The following is a 13,527-nucleotide window of genomic DNA, read 5'->3' as shown; positions in this document are numbered from 1 at the left end:
TTTTAATAATGAAAAAAAAGGATAAAATATTCATTTCAATATTAGCTAATTAAAAAAAATTTGAAATCAACAATGAGTCGATTATTGAAAACGTAGTTAGAAGTTGTATTTCAAGAGATGACATCGTCTGTATTTATGAACATTGCGTGAATAATGTCGTCTCCTCGTCCAAAATCTCCGCGACCTCCAATTTCTGCGAGAAAAGATGAAAAAGAAGAAAGTTTTTGGGATAAAATTGGTACTTTGGGCCGAAAAAAGCGTATTAAAGAAGGTATTGCATTACGTTTATGTTATTAATATTTTTTTTTTTAAATTTATAATATGTATAATATGTTTCCTTATATGGTATGAGTTATTTATTACTTGAATTTTTATAAAATAATTATTGATAATATCAATTTAAATTCAATTTGTTTTTTTTTATAAAATATTTTTATTTTATTTATTATTTTATTTATTATTTTATTTATAATGTTATTATTTTTCACAATATTCTTCATAATTAATGTTTCATTTTTAATGCTTTTTTTCTTTCTAATTTGTTTGCTAAGTTCAAGAAGTACAAGAAGAAGGAAAATATGCAATTGATTCACCAGGATTTGCAGCTAATCCTGAAATGCCACCAGAAGAATATGCTTTAGATGAAAATGAAGAACGTTCAATGATAGAGCCTAGATCTTTAGAAGATTCTAAACTCAAAGAATTAATATTTGTTTTAATTGAATGGATTAATGATGAATTAGCTGATCAACGAATTATTGTAAAAGATATTGCTGAAGACTTATATGATGGACAGGTACTACAAAAATTATTAGGTATGTTAACAAAATAAAAAAATATTTTATAATAATTTAAATAAACATATTTTTTCATTAATTCCAGAAAAATTAACAGGAGAGAAATTAGATGTACCTGAAGTAACTCAATCTGAAGAAGGTCAGAAACAAAAATTAGCAGTTGTTTTGTCTACTGCTAATCGAGTATTAGGTCGTTATCCTCCTTATAAATGGCATGTAGAATCTGTTCATTCAAAAAATATTGTTGCCATTTTACATTTATTGGTTGGCTTAGCAAGACAATTTCGAGCACCAGTTAGATTGCCAGAAAGAGTAGCTATTCAAGTTGTAATTGTGCGCAAAAAGGATGGTCAATTAACACATAATACAATTAGAGAAGAAATTACATCAACTTATGATGATTTGGGAATGCGTTGTGAACGAGATGCTTTTGATAGTCTTTTTGATCATCCAGCTGATAAATTAGCTGTGGTTAAAAAAGTATGTTATACAATTTAAATTATAAAAAATATATAAATATTATATTTAAATGTTATTTTACAGTCATTAGTTTCTTTTGTCAACAAACATTTGAGTAAAGTTCATTTGGAAGTAACAGATTTGGATACACAATTTCATGATGGTGTTTTTTTAACACTTCTACTTGGACTACTTGAAGGCTTTTTTGTACCTTTAGGTAGTTTTCATTTAACACCTAAAACTCATGATCAGAAAGTACATAATGTTTCATTTGCATTTGACATTATGCAAGATATTGGCCTACCAAAACCTAAAGCACGTCCAGAAGGTTAATATCATTTGTAATTTTAATATTATAATTATAAGAAATAGAAAATATATAAATATAATATTTTATTTACAGATATTGTAAATTTAGATCTCAAATCAACTCTACGAGTATTATATAATTTATTTACAAAATATAAAAGCATGAATTAAAAAATATTAAATAATTTAAAACTAAACAAACATAATGAAACTGAATAAATTAATAATAATTAATTAAGATTATTAATATTCTAATTCTCATAGAATATAGTTTTTATAATTATATATATGACAATATATGATCAATGATGATAAAGATTTTATTCAAGAAGAAAATTCAATATTTCTTCAAAATTATGTTATTATTTGAATCAAATACAAAAAACAATTAATTTTATATAAGAAAATTAATTTTGTATATTGTATTCTTATAAAATTTTAAATATAAAAATTTTAACTTTGTTAAAATAATTAATTAAATAATTGTTAAAATAATTAATAGTATTAAAATTTATTTTATACCCGATTTAATGCAAATTTTATTATTATTAGGTAGAGTGATGTTTATATTTTATATATTAAATCAAATAAAATAGAGTTATTTGTTATTTATATACAGATTTAAATATGTTTATTACTTATGAATATTATAATATATATATAAATATATTGACATATGTTTGAATTTTTACAAATTCTGCGTAAATAATAATGGAAACATGATAATACAATCATTAACTAATTTTCCTTTCAAATATCTTTTATTACAATTGTTAATAATACATAGTATGTTCTGTAACTAACAATACAATCAATAAGAAGTTATTCTATATAAAAAAATAAGTTAAAAATATAAAATAAAATTTTTTCATTTGAAACTTCTTTTTTGAATAAAACAAGTTTGAAAAATTTTCAAATTTTCATTAGGTTATATCATACCAATGGATTATAGGTAAATGTTTATTTTATATATGAAAATAAACAAAAAATTTAAAATAAAATTTTACCATTGAATTTCTTGTTTTTGAAAAAAATTAAAATTAAACATATGTAATCAAATTGTATAATTTATTGAAGTTTCAAATTAAATTTTCTTGAAAATTAAATTTTAAATAAAAAAAATTTATTTTATATTTTTTATTATATTAATAACTTATAGATATTAATAAAAAAGGAAAAAATAAAAATATGTATATTTTGTAACCAATAGTCGTCAATCAGACAAAGATTAATTAATTTGTTTCTTTATTGAATGTGTATATATGATATTCAATTTATCTTATATTTTTTTTAATTAATTAGCGTACAATTTAATTTTTTTATTTTTTAAATATTTTCATGATAATGATTGATTTTATGTGTAATATTTTTTTTAGGCGCTGAGAATCTTTGCTATTGCATCATATCCATTGTGTAATTTATGCATTTATTTATATATATGCTCTATAATTAATAATATTTTGTAAATTTTTTTATTATTATTTGTTTCAATAACTAGATCTTTCATTAGAATTGTTATTATTTAATTAATATTTATAAGAACGTATAATTTTTAAAATTTTTACAAATTTAAAATCGATTAATTTTATTTAATCTATCTAAACAAGACATGCGCATAATCTGTTGTAAAATATTCAAAATTGCTGATCAATTTCAAGTAATTTACCAAGTTAAAGGACTGAGTTATCCATTGTTATCGAGATCGATATATAAGTAATGATAGAGCAGAATAACGAAGTATCCATCGATCATTATTTATATATGACCCTTTTTAGGAATTGGTATATGGATGCTTATGCATTGATTCAAATAGAATTGCTTCTGCAATTTCAACGATGTCAAAAGAATTACGATTATATAAGAAATACGCTAGTTTTGTAAAACTTTTTCTTCTCATTGGTGGAATATGTCCAATTACAAGAGAACTGAATGTTATTTATCGATACATACCAATTTGGGCGATATTTTCTTGCTTTATAGAGTTGTGTGCAGTTGGAAACTCTAGCCTGCAAAATGTTGAGAATATTCCTTTGCTTACTGCTTCACTCATTCTCATTGGCACCATATTGAATGTAATAACAAAGGTATGTAAATTTATTTTAAAAGAATTGATTTTTTTTGTAATATAAATTAATCTAATATAAATAATATGAATAATCGAATCGATTTTTATTTGATATTTTATAATAAAGTTCCTTTCTTAGACTTCCTGTTTTTTCATCCATCGAAAAAAATTACAACAAGTAAATGATATACTCAATTCTATTTTAGAAGAAATATTGAATGAAATATATATAAAATCAATAATTTTATTCTATCTTCAAAAATTTTATCGATTGATTTATGTACAGACAGTATTAATGTTCGTCACTACTATCATTTATTCAATGAAACCAATGATTATAAAATTGTTTCACGATGCAAATATAACGAATGTGCAATATCCTTTGCCTCTTTTTGGAACTTTTCCTTGGAAAATCAATTCAATGTTAATTTGGCAATTGCATTATTTTTTCGATGTAAATATTCTTTGGTTCATATTTTCTGTATCTGTTAGTGTAGATGCATTTTTCGGGTTTTGTATGTTTCGTATCTGCGTAATATTACGTTTTTTGAGTTTTGAATTCAGATCTTCAATTGATGACAAAAATAAAAGGAATAAAGAAAAAAGTTATCAGCAAATCTTTCGAGAATGTGTCGAAAAACATGTTTTATTGTTAAAATGTCGAAATATTATTCAAGAAGTTTACGGACCTATCATTTTATTAGTGACTATAACGAATGCATTAAGCATGTGTTCTATAATATTTCAATTATTTCAGGTGAGAATTTTTATAGAAATGATCGAAAAATGTTTATTTTACAACAAGTATATATTTATATGAATAATATGTTTAAATATATAATAAATATAATTGTGCTATATTATTTTTTACTGAAATTAATCAATTCTTTGTATATATTTATATAATATAATATAATATAATATAATATAATATAATATAATATAATATAATATAATATAATATAATATAATATAATATAATATAATATAATATAATATAATATAATATAATATAATATAATATAATATAATATAATATAATATAATATAATATAATATAATATAATATAATATAATATAATATAATATATATATATTAATTTTTCTCATTTGTATTATATGTAATTAATCAATATTATTAGAAATACTATTTAAAATTATAAAAAGATTAATTCTAATAAATAACGTTTACATATAAAAATAAGAGAAATTATTTTAAAAATTAAACGCGATATATCTGAAAAATTGCATGAAATGTATAAAATAAATTTGTTTTAATAAACTATAATTTGAGATTTCATCAATTTTCATCGATTTTCACTTTTATATATCAAACGTAAAACAATTTACAGGTTAATGGAATAAATATCTATAAAATTGGAACATTTATGATTTATCTTATGTTAAAATTAATACAAACATTTTTATATTCCTGGCCTGGAGACGTAATCTTCACTGAGGTTCGTACTAATTAGAAATGTACTTTTCGTTATCTTAAATTGTTTATGAACAAACGTGCAAACAAATGATTAATGATCGATCAATGATAGTGATTGTAATCACCATTTAATTTTCTTTCTCTTCATAGAGTGAATTTCTTCGTCGTAATGTTTATTGTAGTTGTTGGTATGACAAGAATACTAGTTTTGCAAAATACTTTTTGTTAGTATTAGCACAGAGACCAATTGTTTTGAAGGCATGTAGTTTAGTACAAGTTACAATGGATCTTTTGGCCAAGGTAAACTGTTCATTGTATTATCATTGTTCCTATCCTGTTATTACTCACTTCAAAACAATTTCATTTTCACATTTATTTTTTGTATACTTTTAGATCATGAATACGACAATATCCTACTATTTTTTATTAGAGACTATGAATGATGATAAGTAGTATAATAATAATAATAATAATAATAATAATAATAATAAAATTAGTAATAATAATAATAATGATAATAGATAAAAGATAAAATAGAGAAAAAAATGATTCTCAAGAAATGATTAATTATAATCATGAAATAAAAAATGAACTTCGAATAATGAAATGATTTTTTTTTTCTTCTTAGTAAATGTAAATGAAAACAATCGAGATGTAATATGTATTATGAATATAATAAAAATTAAATTTTTTTAAATTTTACCAGATATATTATATAATTATATGTATTATATATATTATATATATATATATATATATATATAAACTAGAATAATATCAAAAATTTTCTTTTTTTCTTTCTTAATATTTTTATTTTTTTCTTCGTTTTTCTTTTTTTATAAGAATATTTCTTTTATGATTATTTATCTAATTTAATTTATCTATTCTAAGAATTTGCAAATGATTTATTGATTTAAGTTCCTAACAGAAAAAATACATCATTTTGACATTTATCGTTTTGCATTATGCGATATATTATGCGATGTTCCAATTTGTATTGAGTTAAATATATATACATATATTATAAGCATACATATACAAGCATATATACAATTACATATTATAAGCATATATACAAAGAATGTAAGAAGTAAATTGAATGATGCACGAAAGAGATATGAAGCAAACTGAGAATTGCCAAGAAAGCAAAACTTATCGTGATCGGCTTATGCGAATTGTGATTTTCGTTTATATTCATTTATATTCGCGTAAACTGATAGACATGATATTGAGGAAAATATTACTGAAACACGCGATATTGCGGCATGTTTTTATGCTCGCAATCTGCTTTGCTTTTCTCTTCCAGAATATTCAACGCGTACACTATTACCACTGTATTGTGATTTTACTACGTTTGCTATTCTTCTTTTAATTCATATTTTTATATCTTTCGGTAAGTAATGATATTACTATTATTATTATTGTTATGTTCAGTGTACTCTTCAATATTTTTCAATGGATTACATTATTTTATATATTTTTCGATTTCTGAAAATTATTTCTTGAATTAAGCACCAGTCACTATCATCGATTATTATCAAACCTAACCTAACTACTTAAAATTAAGAAAATGATCATGCATTTGATCATCGACTGTCATCAATATTGATCAATATGTCATATGATTAACGAATGATAGATGTCATTGAATTATAAATGCAATGTTGTTTAAATAATGTTTTAAATAATCTTTGATCTAAGATATTCGAAATTATAAATCAGCCGAAACTGTTAATGATAATTAATAATTGCAAGATGATGAACAATAATTTCATGTTAAGATTTATAAAAATATATTTCTTACAATATTTTAATTAAATATTTATATTTTATAATTTATATCTAATTTTTTTTATATATTTCATGATTTATTTCATACATATAATTACTGAATTTATCATTTCTATTTAAAATAGAATTGAATTTTAAGTGACTATCGATCAATGATAATAATTGAATACAATCGCTTTTTTTTGTACTTATATAAAGTTTTCGATTCAATTTTTCTTAATATCGTTAAAAAAAAAGAATTTCGTTAATAAAAATGAAATTTCTTTAATATGAAGAATAATAAGATGCTAGAATAATATTTAAATTAAATATTTAAATTAAATATTTAAATAAATTTAATTATATTTATTGGATATTTAAAAATTGTAACAAACTTGAATATATCTGTTTATCAAGGGAGAATGTTTGAAGAATGCGCCAAAATCTTTCGCATTTTATTAGCAAATTGGAGACGAAACAATAGTCAACTTCACGACAATGAAAACTTGGAAGATTTGATTTTACCAAGCAATGAAGATTGGCGTTATCGAGTCTATTATCAATTGGTTGAATTACAAAGAGAATCTGATGCCATTTTTATAAAAAACAGGTAATAATTTATTTATATAATTTTAAATGAATGATTTTTTGACCTGAAAAATTCATCGAAGATGCATGCAAATTAATCAATCATCGATTAAATTTTTAATTATAAATTAGCAATTGTTTATTAATTTTTTTAATAATTTCATGCATTTAAGCTTCGCTTCATCATAATAACAATATGAACGTTGCTATTTTATTTTTTCCAACTTGAATTTATCCAATACACCGATTGACCTTTTCTCATATTTTGTCGATTTAATTTTAAAATATGCACTCATATTAATTTTTTTTTCTCTAATTATAATTTTGTCACGATCATGATTATTCCGTGTGATGAAAGTTAAAACGCAATTAACAAATTAATCGGTTTGTATTTAACATCGATATGCACGTTTCATTTGTTGGGTGATAAACGAAAGTAAACAATGGAAAAGTAAGTAAGATTACATCTTTTCATCGATCATGAATTCATAACAATAACAAGAGGAATGATCTATAACTAGTAATGAAATCGAAGGGTCAACGAAACTAGATTGGAAACTGAAACAAAGTTAGAAGTGAGATGTAAGAAAAATGAGTGGGAATGGGAGCCAAAGAGATACGGATATAGTTTTAAGGCTAAACCTAGCCAACAGGAAGGATTGAAAGGAAAATCATCGACGAACGTCGATGGTTCAATGATAGAAATGTGCATCGAACCAGGTTGGCGTCTTAACGATATTTTGTTGGCGGCGAAGGTTCTTCGAAAAACTCAGCCGCCTCCAATATATTCAGATGAGGCTGAGATGCGTCGTGTATTTGGACTTGTTTATGATGTTTTTAGATGTAATTGTCGATGAATATTCATGTATTGAGATCGATTATGAATTTTTATTATATTTATATATTCATCTTATTTAGATAAAAAGATATTCATTCGAGCTTTGGAAGATGCAGGTTTTTGGCAACGTAACAGGGCGATCAAGAATGAAGAAAAGATCGTTTGGTTGTTACTATATGACATGCAAGGAAGAAAATTTTCGAAGCCGCGATTTAATAACACTACCTTTGAAGAACGTGAAAATATCTTTAAGGTAAAATTTATGATATCTTTTTTTCTTCTTTTATTTTATTTAATTATTATTATATTATTTTTTCTTTTTCTCATTTTTCCTATTTTTATTAATAAATAAATGCTATTTATAATGCTAGTTATAAATAAATGCATTCTTTTCTTTTTCTCATGCTTTATTTCTTTTTCTCTTTGCGCGCGCGTACGTGGTTCGCGTTTTGGAAATTCGAACATCTTGAAATTGTATTTGTTAGGCTGCTGGATTGACGGATATCGACAACGCTCTTTCGGGGATGAAAATCCATCTTGCCGCAAGTATTTCGCGGCTACGTATTCGCGGTTCTGCCCTCAAACTTGGTGAATATTTTTTCTTCGACGCGATATAGAAATAATGTAGATTGATAGAAATAAAGTATTTAGCTTTAGAACAATAATATATATATATATACATACATATTATTACTGATATTATATTTAAAATCTGAAAGATGAATTGCTACCGAGTCATTTGCGCGACATCGAAGGTGTCACTTGGGGCATACAAACTACTGTCGCTTCTGGATGGATAAACACCATGAAAATTGTCAACAAAGAAGAATTTTTAAAAGAAATGTCGGAATTGAAGTTAAAATATTGTGAAACAAACAAAGAGTCTATAGAACTTGAAGAAAATGAGTTTGCATTCGATCCTATTTGCCCGAAAATAATTTATTTGCACGAGAGCAAGCGGGAAATGCTGGCTGTTTCCGAGCTCGTTTGTAATCATCGTTTTGTATTTTTAGTAGGTAGCTGAGGAACATGAGTAAGATTATATAAAAAAAAAATAGAAGATTATATAAATTAACAAAGATTCATTCAAACGAATAGGAGAGATCATTGTGCTTGGGTGCGGCAACATTGGCACAGGTAATCCGTAATTGTAGATTCTATGGCCCGGTGATTTTAACGCATTCACTTGCACCTCGACATACTGGATATCTGGCCGGACTATTGGCCGATATTGAATACGCTGGTAAACTTTTGGTCTTTGGAGCTGGTGATCGTCGTTGCGAATACGAAAGCTACCTAAAAGATCTCGATGTCACATTGCAACAATGTCGCGTTTTTTCCGAAAAGTATCTATCTATTCATTTATAGTAAGACCCATGTATTCTCAGGAATAGGTATCAAAAGTTCTTCCGCGGATAGTTGAAAATATGGATAATATAAAAAGATATGCATGTTACACATGTATGAAATAAGGAATAATGAAGAATAATGCACAATAATATTGAAAATGATAAAATGATAAAACTATATTATTACTATATTAATCAATGAATGTATAGTATTGGCACAATTTAATGATAAAATGAAGTAAATAATATAAATAATGTGATATTATATTTTTACTATTTAGTATTATTATTTATATGATTTTTTTTAATTATTGATCATAGATACTTGAAACTGGGTATACGAGGGTTTTACTTATACATCTATTTATATACTTATCTATCTATCTATCTATTTATCTACTTAATCTATCCATCTATTTATCTGTTAGAAATTTCTTAAAAATTAAATTATAGCATAGGTGAATTATTCACTTAAATATATATTTGATTGGTTTTGAGATAAATTTTCTAGAGTAAAAAAAAAAGTTTAAAATAATGCTTCATGATCAGCTTTTTTAGAAATAATATTTTTGTTTTAATATCAGACCTTCTGTTTTAATATTTCTAAATCCTCTCATTTTAAAAGTTAGAAGATGCATAGAACATAAATTATTTCAATATATCTTGGAAAATAAATAAAATATTTTCACCAAGAAGGATAATAAATATTAGAGACATTGATTAATAGATTTAACATTTTTGATTAAATGAAATTTCTAAGAAATGAATGAATTACATTTAGATATGTGTCTCATCTTTCGACGATCGAGTCAGAGAGAGCAACTGTAGTGCTGGCAGTTCCAACGTGTACTTATACGGGTGTCCGAGATATCGTCGATCTTGCAGTAGCACGAGGAGGAGATGTAGACCTTCTTGAATCGTTAACGAATAATTACATTCACAATAATAATAACAATAATAACAATAATAAATATTACAAGAATCAGGAACAGTGGCATAGTTTCTTATCCGATCAAATGTCCACTTTGAAATATGCTTTGACCAGGCCGAATGTGCAATTTCTCATATACGAAGTGCACACAATTTTACCATCGGAAACAACGCAAATGGTTCAAGAAGTGGTAGATTGCGTTAATCAGATGGCCAAAGAAAAATATTTTCGTGAATATCCGGTAAGTTTATTATTTTTATCTTTGTCAATTGATGTTATGCAATTTATTAAACTTCAAAATTACTGTCTTATTTTTTTAATTTTTTATCAAAGAAAAAAGCTCAAAAAGAAATGTCAAAATTGGCAAATTCGGACGAAGAAACGCAAAAAAGTGATAATCTCTCGATAAATACCTCAAATATTATTGTAAGATACAATAATATATGCAATTTATCTACGATTCTGTTTAAATTTATTAAGAAAATTTTTATAATTATAAGATTCCAGATACCGATCTCTTCGAAGTAGGCAATATTGATGACATTTACGGACAAAATGTTAGCCACATGCTAGATCCAGGATGTTTTCTTGCAATAATAAAACGAAAAGAAATGATGCAATTTGACTCGCTGTTCATGATCAAAGTGGCAGAATCGAAAGATCTATTCGGTACTTCGAAAGCACAACAACAATCGAAACACGATATAATCTTAAATCGAGCAGTACAAACTTCGCAATCAAGCACACGAAAACGAGCAAAACGTATCAAGGTTATTAATTATTTAACTATGAAATTTTATTTATATATATATATATATATATTTTTAATAAAATTATTAATTGAATAAATATTTATAATTTTCACAATATATATATATATATACTATTTTATAGTATATGAGTTAATATATGATAAACTTAATTGTATTTAAATCTAGTTAGATATTTCTGTTTTTCCTTTTTAAAGGTGGAAATGGAGCGACTAATGGCGCATACGTATTCCTCGTTATCAAAAGCTGGACAAGAAAATCAAATTTGTCCACGACATAAACATTGCTCCAATTGGAGCGAAGGAAATGAATGTCAGGTATAGGAAAGAAAAGAAAAATAATTTTTGTTGTTGAATGAATACAACTAATGTTATTCAATGATTTTTTTCAACGGTATTTTTTTCCAAAACGAGAATTGAAATTTTTTTAATAAATTTAATTTTATTTTATTAGACTTAAAGAAAAAATTTATTAAATTTTTTTTCAATATTTTTGTTTTTATGTATTTATCGTTTGTTTTTGCATAATATATAATTAATAACTTAATTATTGATGTTTAATTAATATTATATATTTGAAAATTTCAAGTTCAATTTTAAAGCGTGGCGAAAAGAAAAAAGAAATGTATCTCATAAACCCTTATACGTTAGTTCATCGCGACATAAGGTAAATAATTGTAAATATTAATGAGTTAATTTAATTAAATTATGTTTTTGAAATTTTTATTAAAAACAGGAATTACAAGGGATACGTAAAATATTTTCGGCGCGATCTGAAAGTAATGCATCTACTTCACGTGATATATCGAAACAAGATAAATCTTCATCTATATTGACCAATTTGCTCAGCATCGAATCTCTACAACGGTAACTATGTCTTAATTATATTTTATATAAAATCCTTTTCTTATTTTTTTGATAAATAATTTATTTTTTATCTGGTCGATCAAAATTAGACTTAACTATTAAATTGATTATTAAATTAATATACACATAATACATAAATAATAATATACACGATTGACAATTATTATAATGATTGAAGAAATAAATAAATTTATTGCAATAATAAATTTATCTCAATAATTAAAAAAAAAATCAAAGATTAATTTCGAATTGAATTATTTGTGTAATATTTATTTATATAATATTAGATATATGTTATTTTTATAATTCATTGATTACAATTTTATTAATTCTGAATTTTAGATCTGTATCTTCTGAATGCAAAAATTCTTAAGATTTCAAATTTATTATGCAAATAAAATTCTATCTTGATCTATTACTGATATTTTTCAGAACAATATGCTTTATTTTCTATCATTATGATCTTTATGATTTAAAATTAAAAATATATGTGTATATGTGTAGCCAAGAATGGAATCATACCACTCCATCGAGTACGATATTGAGATCACCGATTCTTGCTAGAGCGGTACGTCTCATTCCACTAGAGGATTCGATTAATATTGAGGAATGTGAGGAAATAAAAAAGCAAACACGATCAAAAATGGGTCATCGATATTGGACATCGAGCAAACCGTCTCGCCTTTTACATCCTATTGGATCTCATGTATTCGATCCTTTTGTTGATATAATTTAGGACAATCAAAATTTTACAATCAAGAATATTTCAAAGAATAAAATTAAAAATAAAATATTGCACAAAAAAGTAATATTTGAAAAAAAATTGTAATGAAAGATAATAAAATAAAATAAACAATCTATATTGTAAACTAAAATAAAGTAAATAAAGTCACAATGAATGATACGGTATTTTTATAGAGTAACAATCTTTTTTAGAGATTCTTTAAATTGTAAATAGATAAATAGAAATTTCATAATAAAATAAGAAAATAAGAATAAATAAAAATAGAAAGAAAAAATAATTATTTGAAAATAATAATATACTTTGATGATAAAATTTTCTGTTAATGTATATTTAATAAAAATTAAATAAAATATATTTTTTATTTAATTGTTATTATATATTATACGTATATTATACATAATATAATATATGTATAATATGAGTTTATTCTAAAAAGAAATTTATAGATGTTTACTCCATTCTTCTTACTTTCTGGACTTTTTTTAATTACTATTTTTAACTTTGATGTTCAAATGTTCAAATTAAATTCCTTGAATTGTGCGAAGATAGGAAATGATCGATGTTGAACTTGAGAAATCTAATCAACGACAAATACGACAATT

The 13,527-nt window shown here is 24.0% G+C and overlaps 3 protein-coding genes across 6 annotated transcripts; all 3 read left to right on the top strand.

Annotated features, from left to right (window-relative positions):
- Positions 1–80: 80 nt before the first annotated feature.
- Positions 81–1,814, top strand: LOC409755 (beta-parvin). Its single transcript, XM_393249.7, has 5 exons — positions 81–271; positions 552–815; positions 883–1,277; positions 1,341–1,584; positions 1,660–1,814. Exons 1-5 carry the CDS (start codon positions 154–156, stop codon positions 1,734–1,736), a joined length of 1,098 nt encoding a protein of 365 aa, XP_393249.2. The 5' UTR covers positions 81–153; the 3' UTR covers positions 1,737–1,814.
- Positions 1,815–2,874: 1,060 nt separating this feature from the next.
- Positions 2,875–5,586, top strand: LOC107966050. 2 transcript variants are annotated; one of them, XM_026443848.1, is made up of 5 exons: positions 2,875–3,649; positions 3,770–4,387; positions 4,983–5,090; positions 5,219–5,368; positions 5,462–5,586. In XM_026443848.1, exons 1-5 carry the CDS (start codon positions 3,401–3,403, stop codon positions 5,519–5,521), a joined length of 1,185 nt encoding a protein of 394 aa, XP_026299633.1. In that variant the 5' UTR covers positions 2,875–3,400; the 3' UTR covers positions 5,522–5,586. The 2 variants fall into 2 exon arrangements, with proteins under 2 accessions (XP_026299633.1, XP_026299636.1); XM_026443851.1 differs by lacking the exon at positions 3,770–4,387.
- A 463-nt stretch (positions 5,587–6,049) lies between these two features.
- On the top strand, positions 6,050–13,089 carry LOC413907. Of its 3 annotated transcripts, XM_026443838.1 has the most exons (14): positions 6,052–6,461; positions 7,256–7,448; positions 7,962–8,269; positions 8,345–8,517; positions 8,750–8,852; positions 8,984–9,276; positions 9,363–9,610; positions 10,395–10,785; positions 10,878–10,970; positions 11,045–11,314; positions 11,512–11,631; positions 11,903–11,980; positions 12,050–12,180; positions 12,685–13,089. In XM_026443838.1, exons 2-14 carry the CDS (start codon positions 7,261–7,263, stop codon positions 12,914–12,916), a joined length of 2,628 nt encoding a protein of 875 aa, XP_026299623.1. In that variant the 5' UTR covers positions 6,052–6,461; positions 7,256–7,260; the 3' UTR covers positions 12,917–13,089. The 3 variants fall into 3 exon arrangements, with proteins under 3 accessions (XP_026299628.1, XP_026299625.1, XP_026299623.1); XM_026443843.1 differs by lacking the exon at positions 10,878–10,970 and having other exon boundaries at positions 6,050–6,461; XM_026443840.1 differs by lacking the exon at positions 11,903–11,980 and having other exon boundaries at positions 6,050–6,461.
- The last annotated feature ends 438 nt before the right edge of the window (positions 13,090–13,527 follow it).

This window comes from Apis mellifera, linkage group LG1 (assembly GCF_003254395.2).
Source record: "Apis mellifera strain DH4 linkage group LG1, Amel_HAv3.1, whole genome shotgun sequence".
Classification (NCBI taxonomy): domain Eukaryota; kingdom Metazoa; phylum Arthropoda; class Insecta; order Hymenoptera; family Apidae; genus Apis; species Apis mellifera.
The sequence above is the reverse complement of the archived record's forward strand: the minus strand, read 5'-3'. Positions and strand labels throughout refer to the sequence as shown.

Bases quoted from the DNA above. Each gene is read 5' to 3' on its own strand.
- LOC409755 (XM_393249.7), top strand. From the start codon at position 154: ATGTCGTCTCCTCGTCCAAAATCTCCGCGACCTCCAATTTCTGCGAGA. The intron at 272-551 runs GTATTGCATTAC...TTGTTTGCTAAG, and splicing joins AAAAAAGCGTATTAAAGAAG to TTCAAGAAGTACAAGAAGAA. The intron at 816-882 runs GTATGTTAACAA...CATTAATTCCAG, and splicing joins GGTACTACAAAAATTATTAG to AAAAATTAACAGGAGAGAAA.
- LOC107966050 (XM_026443848.1), top strand. From the start codon at position 3,401: ATGTCAAAAGAATTACGATTATATAAGAAATACGCTAGTTTTGTAAAA. The intron at 3,650-3,769 runs GTATGTAAATTT...TTCCTTTCTTAG, and splicing joins TATTGAATGTAATAACAAAG to ACTTCCTGTTTTTTCATCCA. The intron at 5,091-5,218 runs GTTCGTACTAAT...TTCTCTTCATAG, and splicing joins GAGACGTAATCTTCACTGAG to AGTGAATTTCTTCGTCGTAA.
- LOC413907 (XM_026443838.1), top strand. From the start codon at position 7,261: ATGTTTGAAGAATGCGCCAAAATCTTTCGCATTTTATTAGCAAATTGG. The intron at 8,853-8,983 runs GTGAATATTTTT...AAAATCTGAAAG, and splicing joins CGGTTCTGCCCTCAAACTTG to ATGAATTGCTACCGAGTCAT. The intron at 9,277-9,362 runs GTAGGTAGCTGA...TCAAACGAATAG, and splicing joins ATCATCGTTTTGTATTTTTA to GAGAGATCATTGTGCTTGGG.